Source organism: Phaethon aethereus, assembly GCF_964289735.1.
Source record: "Phaethon aethereus genome assembly, chromosome: 5".
Taxonomy (NCBI): Eukaryota; Metazoa; Chordata; class Aves; order Phaethontiformes; family Phaethontidae; genus Phaethon; species Phaethon aethereus.
Window position 1 is genome coordinate 52,877,265 of NC_138579.1, and position 17,824 is coordinate 52,895,088.

At 40.5% G+C, this 17,824-nt stretch overlaps 1 protein-coding gene across 3 annotated transcripts in view; it reads left to right on the forward strand.

Moving 5' to 3' along the window:
• Positions 1-326: 326 nt before the first annotated feature.
• Positions 327-17,824, forward strand: part of AP2A2 (adaptor related protein complex 2 subunit alpha 2) — a gene marked incomplete at its 5' end in the record, with an annotated part of 46,683 nt that continues 29,185 nt past the window's right edge. For all 3 annotated transcript variants that reach the window (XM_082000849.1, XM_082000851.1, XM_082000850.1), the window contains 2 exons: positions 327-393; positions 13,930-13,998. In XM_082000849.1, coding sequence (XP_081856975.1) covers positions 327-393; positions 13,930-13,998 — 136 coding nt within the window. The remainder of the gene's footprint in view (positions 394-13,929; positions 13,999-17,824) is intronic.

Sequence of the window (17,824 nt, forward strand, 5' to 3'; positions counted from 1 at the left end):
CCCCTCTCAGACCTCGGGATCGCCCGGGTTCCTGCAGGGATACCCGCGGCGCGGCACAAGGCGCCGCGGGAGAGGCCAGGGACCGGGCCCGCTGCGGCGGCGGTGGGAGGCCCGGTGCGGCCCGCAGCGCGCCCGCCTCCGCGCGGCAGGTGGCGCCAGAGCTTCGCTCGGGCGCCGCCCGCGGGGGCGCGAGAGCCGTCCCGGCGCCTGCGCGCTGCAGAGGCGGCGGCGGTGGCAGCGGCCTGAAGAGCCCCGCGGGGGGAGAGCGGGTGGTGGTAGTTGTGGCGGTTTGGTGTGTCGCTGGGTGGCCGTGATCGCGCGCCACGATGCCTGCGGTGTCGAAGGGCGATGGGATGCGGGGCCTGGCGGTTTTTATCTCCGATATCCGGAACTGTGAGTAGTGGCTGAGGCGCGGTGGGGCTGGGGCCTGGGCCGGGCCGGCCGTTGCTATGGGCTGCTGCCCTGTGGGGTCGGGGCTTCTTTTCTTTAATCCCCTCCGCAATATTCTCCTTTTTCCCCCTGCCTCCGGCAGCGGGCTGCTCGGAGCTCTTCTGCCTCACGAAATGGCGACGCGCCCTGGGGGGTGGCAGGGGAGGCGGTGCGGCGGCCGGGAGGGGGAGGCAGCCTAAGGCTTTTGGCTGTGGGTTTGGGTTGGTCTGTGCATTTTGGGTGGGTTGGTTGGGGTATTTCCCTCCTTCCCCCCCTCCCCCTCCGCTTTTGCGGGTGGGCGCTGCCCCTGGCGGAAGGGGGTGCTGGGAGGTTGGTGCCCGCCATCGTCGTCGTTTATAAAACGCTGAAGCGAACGCGGCATGTTTTCGGGGTGCGGGTGGGTTTGTGGGCCAGAGAGAGGCGTCTCTGGTCTCCTTCCAAATCTGTGAACGGCTTGCAATTCAAAACGTCATTGATGGAAAGCAGGCCTCTGTAAGGGTGCTTGCAAGCAGGGCCCTCTGTGGGTATGCCTAGGCTTGGCTTAAATTGGCTTTAAAATTCTGCTTTGACATAAATAAGCTCTTAGGATCTGTGTAATTAAAAATGGGATGGAGAGGGTGCGAGTAAGTGTACCCCTAGGGGAAGAGGGGGGTGCATGCCTGTGAGTGTGCAGGGCAGGAGGGAGGATTACAGATCTGCTGCTGCTTGGCGTAGGGGGGAAAGGAGGCACATCTCAGCGGTCAGCTTCCCTTTTTGACTGAGAATTGCATGTAATAGCAGTTTAATATTAATCTGAGTTAGAGATCTAAGTGTATGATGTGGCAGTAATTGCCTGGGGAAGGGCTAAGGTCGGTGTGGTTGGTGTGATGAAACAGCTCTATTTTGTCCATCTCTGTGTCTCTGTAGATTACTTGAGGCTACTTTAAAAGCAATGGCAGTAAGGTTTCCTCTCTAATAGATGAAAGTTGATTTGGAGAATTTTTTAATGCAAATTATGATGACGTAACTAGGCTTGTATTGGGATAACCACACCGACTTGAAAAACTCTTCCTGTTGATGACTTCTAATACAAAAAGCTGGGGAGAAAATTATCCTGATAAAATGAGAGCTTCTAGCATCTTCTCGCAGAAGCCACCCCTGCAACCCCCCACTGCTGCCGAAACCCTGCCACGCAAACCCAATACACCATTTAAATGCAGAGTTTCCTTAAACTCTGCATTTAAATGCAGAGTTTCCTTAAACTGAAGTCAGGTGGCTTGGACTTCTAGCTATGTAAACGGGGCTTTGTATGTAAAATTCAGCGTTGTCAATCTTCCTTACATGAGAAGCTGTCTCTATGTTTTTTCAGAACAGAGTTGCAGGTCTTTAGGTTTCTTTACACTTCACTCTTGTATGTGTAGAAGGCAGCTTATAAAATGTGTTGTGTATCTGTTCAAAGTTATGTGAATGCTCTTGTGCTTTGTCTGGTTGGCCCAACAATTTACTGAAGGTTTTCTATGCAAGCTGCATGTGTAACATAGTTTCACGTAGTGTCATAGCATTTTGATGTTGTATCTACCCCCTATTTTTTTAATGATTGTTTTCATTCATTTAGCTAGAAGTAGTATGATTTTATTCTTCAATGTCTCTTATGTCTTACAGTTGGTTAACACATTTGTCTACATCTGTTTTCAGTGGAATTCAGAAGAAGGGAATACAGGAGAAAGATTCAAACTCTTAGGTTCCTAACCTATGTTTAGAGATGTGGAATAACAAGATTTAAGGTAGTAGGATAGAGTAAATTAACTACTGATTTCCCTCCAAGCTTGCCAGTGCATAGGCAGTGTGGGAACTCTCATGAAACAACCACCTCTCTGTCCAGATTGGACAACAAACCTCTCATGCTCTCTGTGTCTGCAAGAGTGACAAAGATGCAACTTGCTTGCAAGACAAATAAAATGTTAACACTTTCACTGTTTAAACAAATACTGATACCTGTCCACACAGCTATTTGGGAGTTGTAATTACTTTTGTATCTTTCTCATCTTCATAATGAAGAAAGTAACTACATTTTCCAAATAGCTGCAAGAGAGCTGATAGTTCCCACTAGTAGGTGATCTATGCAGCTTCCAAACAGCCGTCTAATGGCATTTGAATCATTTTCCTTTAAGGGAGCTCCGAGTGTTGCCAGCTAACCATGGGCTGATTTTATGCTGAGTAAGATTCCCAAAAATACTTGAGAGCACTCTCCAGAAACTGTGCTTTGCAGGCACTGGTATTGGCTTAGGTTCCATCTTTTCCTCTTCAGAGTGGGGAGCGAGGTATTTGTCAAGAACAAAAATAACAGCTGTTTAGGTGAACAGAATCTTTGAATTGTAAATCTAAGAAAATGTTCCTGTTCTGAAATGAGAGGGAATCTAGGCACTAAGTGCAGCTCTTAGCCTCTGTTTCTAGCCTTAAAGTTGGACTAAATATTTGACAGTTGCACAGATGTGCAAAATGCCTGCTGGCATTCTGAATTTCAGTCTTAATTTTGGCTTCAGACTCATTTATCTCTTTGTAGTACTACCATAAGGGCCTGACATTTTTTGTTTGCCTACAACTCTTCCAGATTCTGGGTAATGTTGAAACATGCCGTGTGTTGTGGTTTTTTCCCTGAAAGATTTTGCACAGATAAGGAATCTGCATTAGCAGTGTTGCTGAAAAATGAAAATGCAGTTGTGTGTCAGCTGTGCTCAGGTGGATGCATAACATGTGATTTCAAGGTAATAAAAATAACCTAAACTTCAAGGGGCTACTTATGTAAATTCAGACTGTCTACCTTTGGAAATGCTTAATCTTTCATCAAGTCTTATTTCTTGGGCATTTGTACCTACAATGTCTGCAGCACTAAATAATGTGTCATTCTCTTACAAGTTTATTATATTACTGATATGGGAGTGATGCTTGTCTTACCGATCTTGCAGAATTTTGTTTCAGGGCAGCTTCTTGTTGTAGGCTCTCTATTTTGCATATATAGGTCCTAGTGTAGATGGCAGAAAGAAAAGAATTTTTAAGAAAATAACCCTTTTGGATGCCTGACAACTTGCCAATAGGTGTGTGGGCTTTTCTAGAAACTTGCTAAGTTTGGTTGTTTTATAACATATATTAAATAGTACAGCAAATGGCTTTTTAGCTTATCTTTCCTAGACACCAGAGAAGAGACAAGAAAACTATAGACTGAAAGCTGAAGTACTTGGTTAAGATAGCCCAGTTAATTAGCACTTAGTTAATGTGTCCCACTGAGAAAATAAATCTTGTTGGCTCTCCAGCTGTCTTAGCTAACACATACATCATCAGGAGTCTTGTTTTGGTTTTTTTAGTATAGCTTTATGCTTATCTGGTGATGAAGTACTTTTTAAGTCAGTTGTCACTCAACCTATTCTGTTGCAACAGAAGTATTATCTGCTATTCACCCTGAAAAGTAGGAAAGCTTGCTTTTCTCATTTCCTTTGGAGGAGGTAATGTAGAGACAGTTTCTATTACAATATTAAGTGTACTACTGGTAACCCCCTCCTCCACTGTAAAATCAGGAAGTCATGTTCTCTTGGTGGAATGGGTCTACACAGAGGCAAAAGCTGCTTTTGCCATAGGCCTGGAGGACACGACAGTTCTTCATTTCCCTTGCTGTTTTAGATAACTGTCTTACCTTTTCAGTGTAACCTTAAAAGTTGGACAGAAGGAGGAAGGATTCCTTTAGTTTGTTCTCCAAATGTTTCTGTATATGTTCTGTTCCAAGATACTGTTCCATCCTCCTCGGGCTGTATTTTTTTCCTTAAATATGTTAAACAAAGGTCTAGCTCTTCTCATAGAACTTAATGCATAAATTTTTCTTTGTGCTGGACGGGGAGACTGTCCAGAGGCTGAAGTCTCTTGAAGTCTGATTTCAGTAGCTTTGCTTCACTGGTGCATCAGATTACGGATAAGCAAGTGAGGATTAAAAAAGGCTGGTTCATGAAATTCATCATATGATGATCACCCTTTTGACTGGATGGTAGGTAATGGAATGCATTACCTGTGTATGTAGGAGGGGTATGTACATGAATTGAATGGCCATGTGGGTATGTACAGAGTTACTTTTTTTCTGTGAGAACAGCCACACAGTGAAACAAACTTCACATAGGGTGAGTTGGGCACATACAGCTTGTTTTAGTGCTGTATGTCAGTAGTATGGCTTTCAGTGTGTAGGCTAACGCTACTGCATTGCTCTTGTAGAGTGTGGGTTCTTACTGCATTGGGTATAGTTTTAAAGTAGGACTTGAGTTACTTCTGTAGACAGTGAGGTTTTTTATTTGTATTCTTAGATTACTTACCTCTTTGAAGAAATTTTAAGGCAAGGCATCTTGATTTGCTTTCCTATTTCTCTTGCAAGGCTATGGCCACTCGTCTAATATAGACAGTTTCTGGCCTGAAAGAACCCTAAGAGTGTGCTGCTTAGAGCTATAATAAGCACTAAGTCTTGCATCACTTGCAGGAGAGTGATTTAAGGAAAACAATTAGCATAAGATTATCTGAGGAGGCTGTGTAAAACAAAACTAGTGTTCTGGCCATGGTCTCTCTGTCTTCGCTTTCTTCTGGTCATTTCATGGAAATCCAAGGGGTTGGGGTTTTTTTCTGGGTGGGTGGCATTTGTTTTTTTACACTTGTTGAACTTGTGCATGTTTGGCTGAGAAAAGAGAGTAAGCAAAGATGATGATTAATAGATGAGAGGTAGTAAAGAGCTAGAATCTTTCATGTGACATCCAACCTCTCTGTTAGAGACATTGGAAAATTTAACATAACATCTGCTGAATTTGAAATTCTTTGGGTAAAGGCTGCCCATCAGGACTGGTAAGAGGAAGTTAAGGACTATTGCAGAGACTGTTACATATCTGCATCAATTAATGAGATCATACAGGGTTTTTTAAGGCCCCTGAAATGGTAATTTAGAACTGATAGTTAAATTAGGAGAGTTTGGATAAGCCTCAAACTGTTCTTCTATTATTTTACCTTAGTTCATGTTTGAAGATAGTCCACAATGACTTGTACTAAATCAGTGCAAATACTGCCTTACCCTGTTGAAGGGAGTGTAACTGTACAATGTGAAAATACTGTTCAAGGAAATAGCTACTTAAATGCTACTCAGTCAAGGAAGGAGGAAGAGCTGCTTTATGTAGTAGGCTAACCGTGTACTTCTGGTTTTGCATATCTTTTTAGGTTAAAGCTTTTCTTTTGATAGAAGTCAATGTCATTTTGTCAGCTAAACTGCCAAATAGATGTTCTATATCTTATAAAGGCACTCGGGTGTGAGCTTCCAGTAAGTTTTCTTTCACTTGGGGAAAGATCTGGTCTTAAGCTAGACCCTGTTACCTAGTTACTCCTCAAACTCTTTCACAGTTTGAGCTGTAGTGTTTTTCTTAACTTGTGGTGCCTAGTTAGAAAAACATGTCCATAGTAAGCACCTAAAATTATTGAACTTTTATTAAATTGCTGCAGTTAGAGTATCTGAATTGTGATAGGATTTGGAAGCTGCTGTGTGCTCTTTTGCATTTATTTCCCTTCCCTTATGAGGACAAGGAGTTAATGGATTACTGGATTACAGTAAAGCCCATGACTCCCTGCTGTTTCCTGAGAAGTGGTGTTACAGGGACAAATCTCTAGCAGCATATGGGAGGAAGAAGTCGGTTCTGTGGATAGTAGTTCACTTACTGTGCAGAATATTATAAAATGTGCACTACAGAGATCTTAAAGGTGATCAGTAGGTCACTGATCTCTTTGTAGTAATGAATGTCTAATCACAACAAGATGTCCCAAGGCACAACAATCTTCAACTGCCTTTGTGCCATTCATGATCTTCAACATGGCAGACAGGCACTTCTTTCCTCTGATCAAATGTATCTTGCGAAAGGACAGCATGCACTCATGTTTTTGTTCATAACAGGATGTTAATACTTTGTTAAGCAAAAAGCTTCTTGTTCTGCAGCCTTGAACTGGTCAATTTCTGAACAAAACTGAAGCCATGCTGACACCTTGTGAAAGTGCAATATTATTTTATAGTTGTCTCTGAGTTAGTTGCAACAGTGAGATTGTAAACAATAGCACCAGCCGCCTCTTTAAGACATGCTCAGGTGGACCTGGAATTTGCATCTGTTGTAATAATCTAGATTAGCTAAATGAAGGATTTTACACATATGGACTCGCATAATGTGAGGGCAGGCATACACCAGACAGACTACTCTAATGTATTGCTATGTAACGTGCCTCCTTTCTGGCTCTCTTCCCTGCTGTGCTAAATAACCAGCTGAGAGATTAGAGAGAGGTGGAGGATGGATTTGGTGTTTTACTTCATGAAGCTAATGATGTGCGTAGCAAATGGCTAATCTGTACTCTAGAGCTGTAATGAGTACCTGTCCTGCTGTCAGGTAAAAGTAGTGGTTTAATTTACTGATATGAGATGCAAGTACTATAAAAGCTCTTTCACAAAGGCAAGAATGGATGCACTGATTACTTTCATGTGAATATTATCCTATAAGTATTTGCACCATTTTTACTGTAGAGATGCTAGTGTTTGTTTTTGCTTGTTTGTTTTTTTTATTTAGGCCCCCTCTTTCAACCAGTTTCTCCATTCCCTGAAAGCAGTGCTTGAGAATGCAGTGTAGTCTTAGCATTGTGCTTGTAAGCTGTTTTGGCAATAGGAAAGGCAAGTGGGTAATTTGATTGCTTTATGCCAACTAAAGTGTATTTGAGTGGTGAATGTGGTGAACTTGCTCTCTACCTGGTCATGTATTCTGGTGTCTTCTGCTGGCATTATCACTTGTAGAGCTGATATGACTTGCCCTTTGGATATTAAGCTGATTTTGCTTTTGTCTATTTGGCTCCCTAACTGACCTGCAACACTACAAGGTAGTAGCAGTAATGTGTGTACCAGGAGGAGAGCAGTGCTAAGGAACAGGCTGGAGTTGTTGTCTTTTTAAGAAGTACAGCCTTGAATCAAACTGATGATGAAACTGTATTTACATATTTTGCTGAAGGGAAGCTAGTAACAGTTTGATTGTGGTGTCTCTCCCACCTAACTCGCCGGTCAGCTTAGATGCTCTTAATGTAGAGGCTAATGAAAACATAAAAAACCAGAAAAATTCTTATGTTCGCAAAATAATGGCTCGCAGCTCTCAAGGAAAGTATCTAACAACATCTCTAAAATTGAGAACTTATCTTTTGTGTAAGAACTGTGTTCTTCCCAAGCAGATGTTCCTAACTCTACAGAGTTCAGAGGAGAAGCTGCTCTTAGCCTTGGCAGTATTGCTGTTCTCCTGAACAGAAAACTAGAGTTGTCCTGTCTTCAAGGCCTGTTTGATAATTGAATGTGAAGAGAGAGGCATGTTCTGTTAGACAAATGATAGTGCTGCAAATAGTAACTGACAGTACTACTTGCCTTCAAGAAGCATGACAAAATGCTGGCAGGCTTTTTCTTATGCTAATAGATCCTCCTACCCAACATGCTTTATACTTCTTTACATTAATAATGGCACATCTATAATCATAGGATTGTCAGATGGCCACAGGGCAAGTAATGCTAAGAGGTAACACAATGTAATGGTTTGTGACCTGTGTATAGTGGGCTCAATTACACTGGCTGCTGGCCATAAGCAGATTGGAGCCAGCTGAGTACTGGGAACATCTAAACTTTTGTGAAGCTAATTTTTTTTCTCTAAGTGTTGTCAGTATACCAGTCTCTCAAGAAATCTACTCTGCTCAGTATTTGTGTAGGTACTTGTGTAGAACAAGTGCTTCTCTGTTCCTTTGGGAAATAAATGTGTAGACTTGGTCAAATATACCAGACCCTAAATGGTATGAAAGCTAAGAACTTGTAGAAATTCTAGTTAATCAGCATAGGTGCACTTTGTGCCTCAAACTTGATTTAGGCAGTCTACAGCTAGTATGGCAACAACTTAATCGTGATGGAGCCAAGTGATCCACAAGCAGCCCACCAATTCCAACCTTGAAGTACTCACTTAGTCTTGCAACCCTACTGCCAAGTTAGTATTAAGGTATGACAAATGTTCTTTTCAAGCAAACGGATTCAACAAATCCCTCTCCTGTAATTTCCGTTTTCTCATTCTTCTGTAGATTGTAATGCAATAATCCAAACTGAGATATGGAGTAATATATACTGCATGTTATTCATGCAGTACTGAAGCTTTGACTGTAGCCTGGATTACTAGATTTAAGAATAGTAATTGGTTCTGTGTGAAGTTGTATGACTTTTGATGTTCACTAGTCTGTTGAACAAGATAGTAATTAAAGATAATACTGCACTGCAGAGTAGGTTTACCTTTCCTAATGAAGGCAGTAAGCAGCACAGTGGAGTCTGAAGACTGGCAAACTGCCAAATATGAAGTAATGGCTCATGAGTGCCTTGGACTATGTTGTGGCTGGGTATCTGTTTGCTCAGGTACTCATCTTGTGTATGACTGCTGTTAGTTGTCTCCTCAGGCTGCAAGGCTGTAAAGAGTTTATGTGTGTTCTGCAAAACAGCCAGCCAAAACTTACTGTCTTGCAATCGCCTCTTTTAATAGATTGTTATGGGTATTTAATCATAGTCTTGGTAAACTGGAAAAAGCCTGAATAACTGAAAGTGAGGAAAGATGTGGCCTGAACTGATGCGGAACATAATCTTCTTTGTGTGCTGGCTTAAATATTGTCCTACCCATCAGTTTGTACATGTGACATGACCTTTATTCAGCCTCTCCAAGTCGAATAGCTTGGCTACAGCACATTTTGTTGGAATACAGCTCTGATAATTTCTTCAAACTGGGAACTGTGTAACAGCCTGGAAGTGAGGAGGAGCCTTTGCAAGCTCTGAAATGCAAGCCTCTGGCTTTGCAGCACAGTATTCCTTCAGCTGTCATCCAACAGTGGTCTTGCTTTTCCTTTTTAACCATCCTTAAGGTTACTTAAAGATGGTAAAAATCAAATATGCATGTATAATTCTTCAGAGAGTATTAACATGGCTGAGTAATCTGATTAAAAACATCTGTTAATCAAACACATTTTCTCTAATAGCATGCTCCCCGCCTCCCCCCCCTGCAGGTCAGAAGATCTAGTTAAAAACTGGTCCTTGGTTTTTGGTACACTTACTTTCTTTTTCCCTATATGTTGAACAAACTGAAGCTACCTGCCACTGTGAGGTTTTGTTTTGCTTTGTCATCTTCTACTGTAAACAATAGATTAAATTTGAATAAGGTTACCATGCATATAACTGCTGGAGTTCCGGAAATTTGTTTTTAGCTACCTCAGCTTGGTTTTAAGTCATAGATTATCGTAAGCATTGTTAGTGACTGTCCTCAGTGATATTTAACACCCAGTGCGCTAGTGCTGTTCTCAAAAACTGCAATTTCAGGCATGTACAGACTGTAATCGGTAACAAGGAGAAAACTTAAATCTCAATCATTCAACTTCATTTCCAATGTATGGAGATAAACTTTTATCACCAGCTCATTGCTATGCTATTTATGTTTGGTCAAGGTCTAGATAAGAGTATAAACTGCATTCAAAATAGAACAGGCTGAAGGAATTATTCAAAACAGGCTTTTGTTTATATTCTATGCTAGTTTTGAACTTTGAGAGAATAAACCTTTGGATGTGAATTTGCTGTTTAATATGAGTGTTCCTGACAATTCGCTGCTACAGCTGTGTGCACAGGGGGTGGGATTTTCATATTTGTGTCGCTGAAGCTGCAATACATTTCTACCAAGGGTGCTGACTTTACAAATTCTTGAAGTATTTTAGTCGGACTTCCCTTAATAGTCTGTTGCTTGCTTAGGACACAAAGAACTCAGTTTCTAGCAGTAACTGATAATCTCTGAGCGTAATGGGTAGATAATGCTGCTTGAAAGGTTTGCTGAGAGGTTTTGGTGATATTTTTTTTTTTTTTAAATTACTGCCTTGATTTCATCTTGGATTAAGAAAAACTGGCTGAGATGTGCCTGTTCCCCCTTCTTCCCCTCATTTTTAACATCGGTGATTATTGCCATGTTGAGGATAGAGAAACAATTGCTAATAATGCAAAGTAAGTATTGTGATGCACTTTCCTTACAAACAGAACCTAAAGATACAGAGCAAGGACCTAGCTTCCAAACATAGGTAACTCTATATCCTACTCAGGTTAGCAATATCCCAGACTGAGATCAATGTTCTCTGCCCTGTTAATCTAAATGAAATACAAAATCTCTAGACTCAGCGGTAATATGTTAATGATATGTGCACTTCACTTGGTAAAAGGGAAAATAAATGAATAGTTTTAGAAATTAAAATTTTCATCTGGGGCAGATGATTGATGAAAATAAAGGAAGTGTTTCCAAGTCTTTAAAAAGAGCAATAGCTTAGCAAAATTGGAGTGCGTGTTTACATAAACACTTGCACCCTTTTGGCATATGTTATTGTGGCCCTCTGTTCGTAGAATGTGGACCCAAGAGCAAAAGACTTGCTTCAGTCTAGTCATGAATTCCTAATGCTGGCAAGTATCTTAGACATGAACACTTCAGTATCTCTGCCATGTGCACGGGACATATAATCTAATCCAATTAAGGCAAATTTAAAATCTATGGTGGAAGACACTTCAAGCCTTAGATTGTATGAGCTGCTGCTTATTTTTACAGTAAATAGTGTTGCTTTAAAACCAGCTTATGTTAGGTTGGCAAGTTAAATAAGAAAAAAACCCCACATAACATGTTGCATGATATATTAGTAAAAACTGGTTAAACTTTGTGATCCCAACAGACGCATCTTATGCACTGAGACAAGTATACTGTGATCTCTGGTCTTGTCATTCTAGACATTAATTGGAGTTTCTATGTCAAATTAAAACTGTGGATGTATCTCCCGCTTTATCTGAAAACCAAGATGTGTACAGATAGCAACTACAATTTATGCTTCTGAACAGGCATTATGAATCTTGAGCTCCAAAAATGCTTAACTTCTTAAAAGCAGTAAATGGACAAGTAGGTACAAGTAAGTAGTTTTTTCAGGATGGGGTATGGGGGAAGTTGAGGGGTTTTTGCCATGTGGAGTGTCTGCCAAGGCACCCTGCACTTCAGTGTTTTGAGCAGTGCCCCTTATAAAAAAGTGCTGTAGAATGGAAAAATTCCATTTTAAGCAAATCTGCATCACTGTTGTTAAAATGACAAGGCAAACCAAAGTAGTTGCTTCTATTTTGGGCCTAACTTGTTTCCATTTGTACAGTGTGCTTGCCTTGCTACATGTCTGTTATAGGTATATTAATATAAACCAGTCTTGTGGTTTAACTCCAGCCACCAACTAAGCACCACGCAGCTGCTCACTCACTCCCTTCCCCCTGCAGTAGGACAGGGAGGAGAATTGCGGGGGGGGAAAGGTAAAACTCATGGGTTGAGATAAAGGCATTTTAACAGGACAGCAAGGGAAAAGAAAACAATAACAACAATAATAATGATAAAAGAACATACAAAACAAGTGATGCACAATACAGTTGCTCACTACCCACTGATGGGATGCTGCCCAGCCAGTTCCCAAGCCACAGTGCCCCCAGCCAACTTCCCCCAGTTCATACACTGAGCATGATGTCATGGTATGTAATACCCCTTTGTCCAGTTTGGGTCAGCTGTGCTGGCTGCACATGCTCCCAGCTTCTTGCTGGCAGGGCGCAAGAAGCTGAAAAGGCTTTCAGTAGTGTAAGCACTACTTAGCAACAACTAAAACATCAGTCTGTTACCAATATTACTCTCATACTAAATCCAAAGCACAGTACTATACCAGCTCCTAGGAAGAAAATTAACTCTATCCCAGCTGAAACCAGGACAACCAGTTTTCTGCATCTTATGCAAGAGTAGGTTTTGGAAGTGCATTATGTCAGTCTCTTTTTTTGAGTGTAAATCAAGAAGTTAAAATCTGCATTAATTGGTGTTTGGCATGGGATTCCCTTGTACTTTAAAAACTTTTGCTGTTAACCTGTCCTGAGGCACTTGTTTCCTTGAGTTATTTAATCACCTTTCATCTGGCCTGCTGTCAGATCATCTTTGGAATGGTAAAGGGAATAACAGTCATTGGGTGACACAGGAGATTTGGACATGCAAATGTAGTAGGATGTTTAAATGCTGTGAGTTGTTACTTTGCTTATGTGGAAGAAAGGGGTGAGATTGGAGGTGCTCTGGAATGCTGGTCCTGATCTACTCTTTAAGCCTTGTCACATACCCTCCTTGTACTGACATGGCTGTAGTCATGATTGGATTGGTATGGGGGAAAGTCGGGTGTGAAAGCAGGGCATCTGATCCCCACTAGTCATAAGGTTGGACCATTTTCAAATAGGGACAGGAAACTTTTCATAACCTTGTAGCCAACTGTATGTGATGAAGAGTAGAGAAAGCTGTCATCTTCTGCTGCTAGTTGATGTTTTGGAAACTGCTTGAAAGTTTTTGAGTAGGTACAAGTCTGAATTCCCAACACAACTAGATGGCCAGTTCTGCATTGCTGAAGGGGACTCCCATTTGCTTCCCTCAAACTTCAAGCAACTGAATATAATGCCCGAGTTGCATATTTTACCCTACCATGCTCGCTTGTGTAGGAGATAATGTACCTCTATAGAATCTCCATTACCAAAAACTAAAATGCTAGCGAGTAATAAGCTGCTCTGGTTTGGGCAACGTAAGTATTACTTGAATAAGCCTGCATTATCAGAATTTAAACTGCAGCTTACTTCTCTGAATATCTAACTTGAATTGGCACTAGAAATACTAATACCTATTCTTGGAATCAAAAGTTGACATGAAATATAAACTGTGCTGAGAAGCCTAAGGTGGTAAAGTCACCTAATAAAATGTGAATTTTAAATACTTCTGGTTTTTCAAGTAACTCTCATGGGGCATATTGAAAGTCTGAACTTATGCATGTATCCCATCTGTCTGAAGTCTTTTGAGTCTTTGGGCTACTCATAAGTTTACTACTTAGTAAACTAACTTAGTAAACTTACTGCATTCTAAAGCTGTTGAACTGAATGACCATTCAATAGAGAGACAGTAAATTGTCTTGTCCTTAAGGTGAGGAATAATACAAGCTGGCTGTTTGTAAGATTGTGCATACTCTTTCCTTCAGTGCACTGTTAACCTAGTAATCAAATTGGAAGCAAAATTAATTTTCTCTTGCCAGTTTAAGGAACAGAAAAACTGAAGTGTTTGTTAAAGTCAGTAATAAAGGCATCTCAGATTAATTGTGTGCAACTGATACAGTCTGAAGTCTGCAAAGCTTCTTGAAGCAGGGAGGTCCTTTTAGTGTCTCAAATTCCCCTATAAAGCGATGCTTAAGTTACCTCTGTACTGTTTGCCTTCATCTTAGTCCTAATACTGGAAAGGAAGTGTAATAGTTCCTCCTCATATTTGTGTGTTCACACAGCATGTTTGGGTGGAAAGATGCTTAGGGTGGCAGAGGGCTGTCTGAAGTACTATATACTGATGTGTGTTCTTTCGATTTCAGGCAAAAGTAAGGAAGCGGAGATAAAGAGGATAAATAAAGAACTGGCAAACATTCGGTCAAAATTTAAAGGTAAGTGACTTGATCATACTAACTATACATATTTCCTCATATGACATTCTTCTATGTGTTTTTGATTTGTTTTTACATATTTAGAATTTCTGTGAACTGCTGATGCAAGCAAAATGCTAAAGCAGGCTATTAGAATAACTATTGAAAATGTTCTCTTAGCTACAGAGCTTCCTGACAGTCCTGTGATTCTTTGCCATTACAGAGAAAACTGTCTCCCATATCAAAGAATTGAGCTACTGTTCGCAAACTTTTTCCAATACTTTGCCTCCTAACCATGTGACTACTCAGCCTGTTTTCTTCCAGAAGCCCATGAACTGGTTTGAAGAAATAGGTGGATGTTAATTACTTCCAGTAAAACAGAATCTTTTTTTAAACTTCTGCCTTCTTCCGTCCTCCCTGACCCCTTCAAGGGAAGCAATGGGTTAGGCCGTCTTCTAGCAGAATTAAGATAAAATTGTGTAGTTGATGAAGCTGTACATCTTAACTACTCCCATAAGCAACAGCAATACAAATTATTCATATGAAACAAAGGATATGCAGTGACTAATTCCATCCTCGTGTATTCCAAGTGTCAGCAACTCACTTTCAAAAAACACATGGTAAAACTCATGCTGTAACTTTATTCAAGTTGTGTGTGTGGCTTCAAATTTTAAAGGTTCTGACGGGCTGTTGAGATGCTTTTTAATGGAGTGCTACCAGTAGTGGCTGTGGCGAACATTCTGTTTCAATAGATATGGGGCTGTGTGTGTAGCTAGATAAGGCGTTGCAGTGTGAAGGTCATACAGCAAATTCTGAAGCCACATGTATTCAGATTAAACCTGTTTACCTTAATTATCAATCCTCACTTAGACTAGTCTATCTATTTGGAATACTCAAGGCATAAACAAAGCCTGAAATAACTTTCCTGAACTTAGCAGGGACCTGTTGCTACTTTTTAACTGGGTTGTCTCTTAAAGACATATGAAAACCTGCAAAAACTTGAGTATGCACAACAGCTTGGAAGGGAAAAGTTTACTACAGTGCAGGACACTCAAGAAAAGTTAAGAAATTCTTCTAAATTGGAAGCAATCACGTGCCTCTCTGCTAATGTTTTTCTCTTGGAAATTTTAGCATGCTCTATCCAGATGGGTAACTTCAATCAAAGGGTAATTGAGGAAATTTTAATGGCTATTTTTCCAGGGTAAATAGAAAAAGGAACTTTGATTTAGGCACCTCCCTATGCTGTCACATTGTTTTTCAGTTCCTTTTCATTGCAAAGCTTCCATCTAACACTGATGTTGGTCTGATTTTTGCCAGAAGTAGCAGGCTTTGCATTGTCTGTTCTACAGACTATTCTCCATCACCCAATCCAAGTCTAAAACTTGAGTCCATTTTCAAGTCACAGTGACCACTTGTGTCCATTTTCCAGACAGTGACCAGCAGATATAGCCTTCATGTACTAAGTATGCATGCACACTGAGCAACTATCACATAGTTCAAGGGTTTACTAGGAACTTGCATACAAGACTAACAGCCAGTTTTCTTGGTCCTAGCTGTATGATCAAAGTGGATAATTTTATTGTCTAGTAAATTTAAGCATGAAATTGTAACTTTTAAATAAAGCAGTTTAATCTCCAAGCAAGATCTGTACTAGACAAATTAAGTGATCTTTTGGATAAAGAGACGGAGTTTAATTCAAAACTGTATAAGATGTTTCTGTATACTTAAGAAGTTAATTGAAGCTTCATGTTACTTTAGCTTTCAACTAGTTTCACTAAATTGATTAATCTGGAAGATACAGCCACAAAAACTGCTTGTTTTCTCATGGTCTGTATTTGTAAAAATATGTGCTGTCAGATAGCATCATTATTGGTTATCAGCTGTTGCTGAAATTCATTTTAGCACCCAAGTACTTAATTGTTCAGACAGGGCAGGTTTTTCTAGAAAGCAGCATGTCACTGTACCTGTAGGTATATAAACAGTTACTCCACTTGTGCCCTTCTGGCATCAAGAACAATGAGAGATGAATGCCTAGCTGGAAACCTTGCTGCAGTCAGCAAGCAACTAAAACAGAAATCTAGTTTTTTCAGCAACTTAACTTCAGACTATGCCACCTTTTTTTAATCTTGATTTGGTTGATGGGCAAGCTTTAGTTTGTAAAACGTAATCAATTTTTCATTAATGAGACTGGAAGCTTTCATCAGACTAAGTTTTTAGTTTGCAGAACAGAATGAACTCTGACAATTCAGTATTTTGTCAGCGTCAGTAATCCTGAGTCTTTCCCTGTGAAGAGTTTACGAACACGTATTCAGAATGTTGCTGATACCACCTCTAGTAAAAGGTTGCCTAACACATGATAGACCTCCTATTCACTGTTATGTGAATGTCTTTATAAAAGCAGCAATATAAGCTACCTTATTACTAACTAAGAAACCTTGGCAGTAATGAAGCCCTAAGTGAACTGAATTTTGTCAAAATAGCATTCTCTGGTTAACATACGTGGTTTGGTAGCTGTGTTATATCACTAACTAATCATAGGTTAAGGAGCTGCTGATGTCAAAGTTTATAAAAACCTGTTCGGTTTTGTTCCTTAGTTTTGCATGGTGTTTTGTGGCTTAAGTACAAAACCAGTTAAAAGTACGTGCACAGTAAATTCTTCTCTGGTTAATCATGATGTGGGGAAAAATGATCATAAGAGCTTTTGTCTGTGTAGAACCATAAATCAGGCAATGATCAGAGAATAGAGGTGCTTTCTGCAAAGTAGTGCAGTAACTTTAGCCTATGTACCTTGTGTAGCATCCTTTTAAGTGCAGTTTAAAAAGTTTTGAATAAATATCAGTGTGTGCTCATGCAGTAACTTCAGTGAAAGATGACTAAACCTTCCCATAAGCTGATCTTCATTGTGACTACTTTATTACTGAATTTGTATGAATTTTAGGTGAAAAATCTTAACTGAAGACAATAACTTGATGTAGCCTGGACAAAAACTAGACATAAATGTCACAATTTGGAAGAAGCTGAGTTTGGACAACTTGTTCTGTAACTGCTTGAGGCCTTGACAGTGTGAAGTGGCGATAACTGTATATCTTTCTGCTGCAGAAGTTCTATATGGACTTTGTGCTGCACGGTTCTTCCTTGCAGGAGGACTGCGTAAAAATAAACCAAGAGTAAAATGCATTATGGAGATCTGTTTAAGTGGAGATTGTTGAGTTTAACCCAGTTTCTTTTTATGTAGCTCAGGCTTTTAAAAATGTTTTTAAATAGTTTGTCCTAAGCCAAATGTGTGACTCTGAACTTAAGATGGAGTCCCTTGCTAAATAATTATGGGGAATACTGGTGCCCTGGGTTGGTTAATTACCTGGCTGAAGATGCAGCTGTTGGACTGACTGCATTGCTGAGAGAAGGGTCTGACTGTTAAGTAGCAAGGCTGGCAGTAGTGCCTCTTGACACAGGTATGTTCTTCCTTGAGATTAGCATAAGAGACTGGTATACCACAAGTATCCTTTCCTCTGGACCTTACGCTCCTCAGCATACTCTGCCTCAGTATGTAGACTCCCACCCCATGTAACTTGCAAGATAGTCTTACAGTGTTTAAAAACAGAGGCTAAGGTATTTCTGCTTTTGTTCTATCATGCAAGTAGCTGGCAAACCTGTTACCCACCTTTATGTTTGGGTGACCTGCTACTTAAAATACCCTTGTACTTAACAGGCTGGGATAAGGCTGCACATCTGTGGAAAAGCTGTGCTTTTCTTGAACTGATGGAACATATGCCATGGCTTTGAGTTCTGATCTGGCTTCTGTGCTCCAAGCTCAGAAGGAATCCAGAATCTCTGTGCTTAAGGTGAC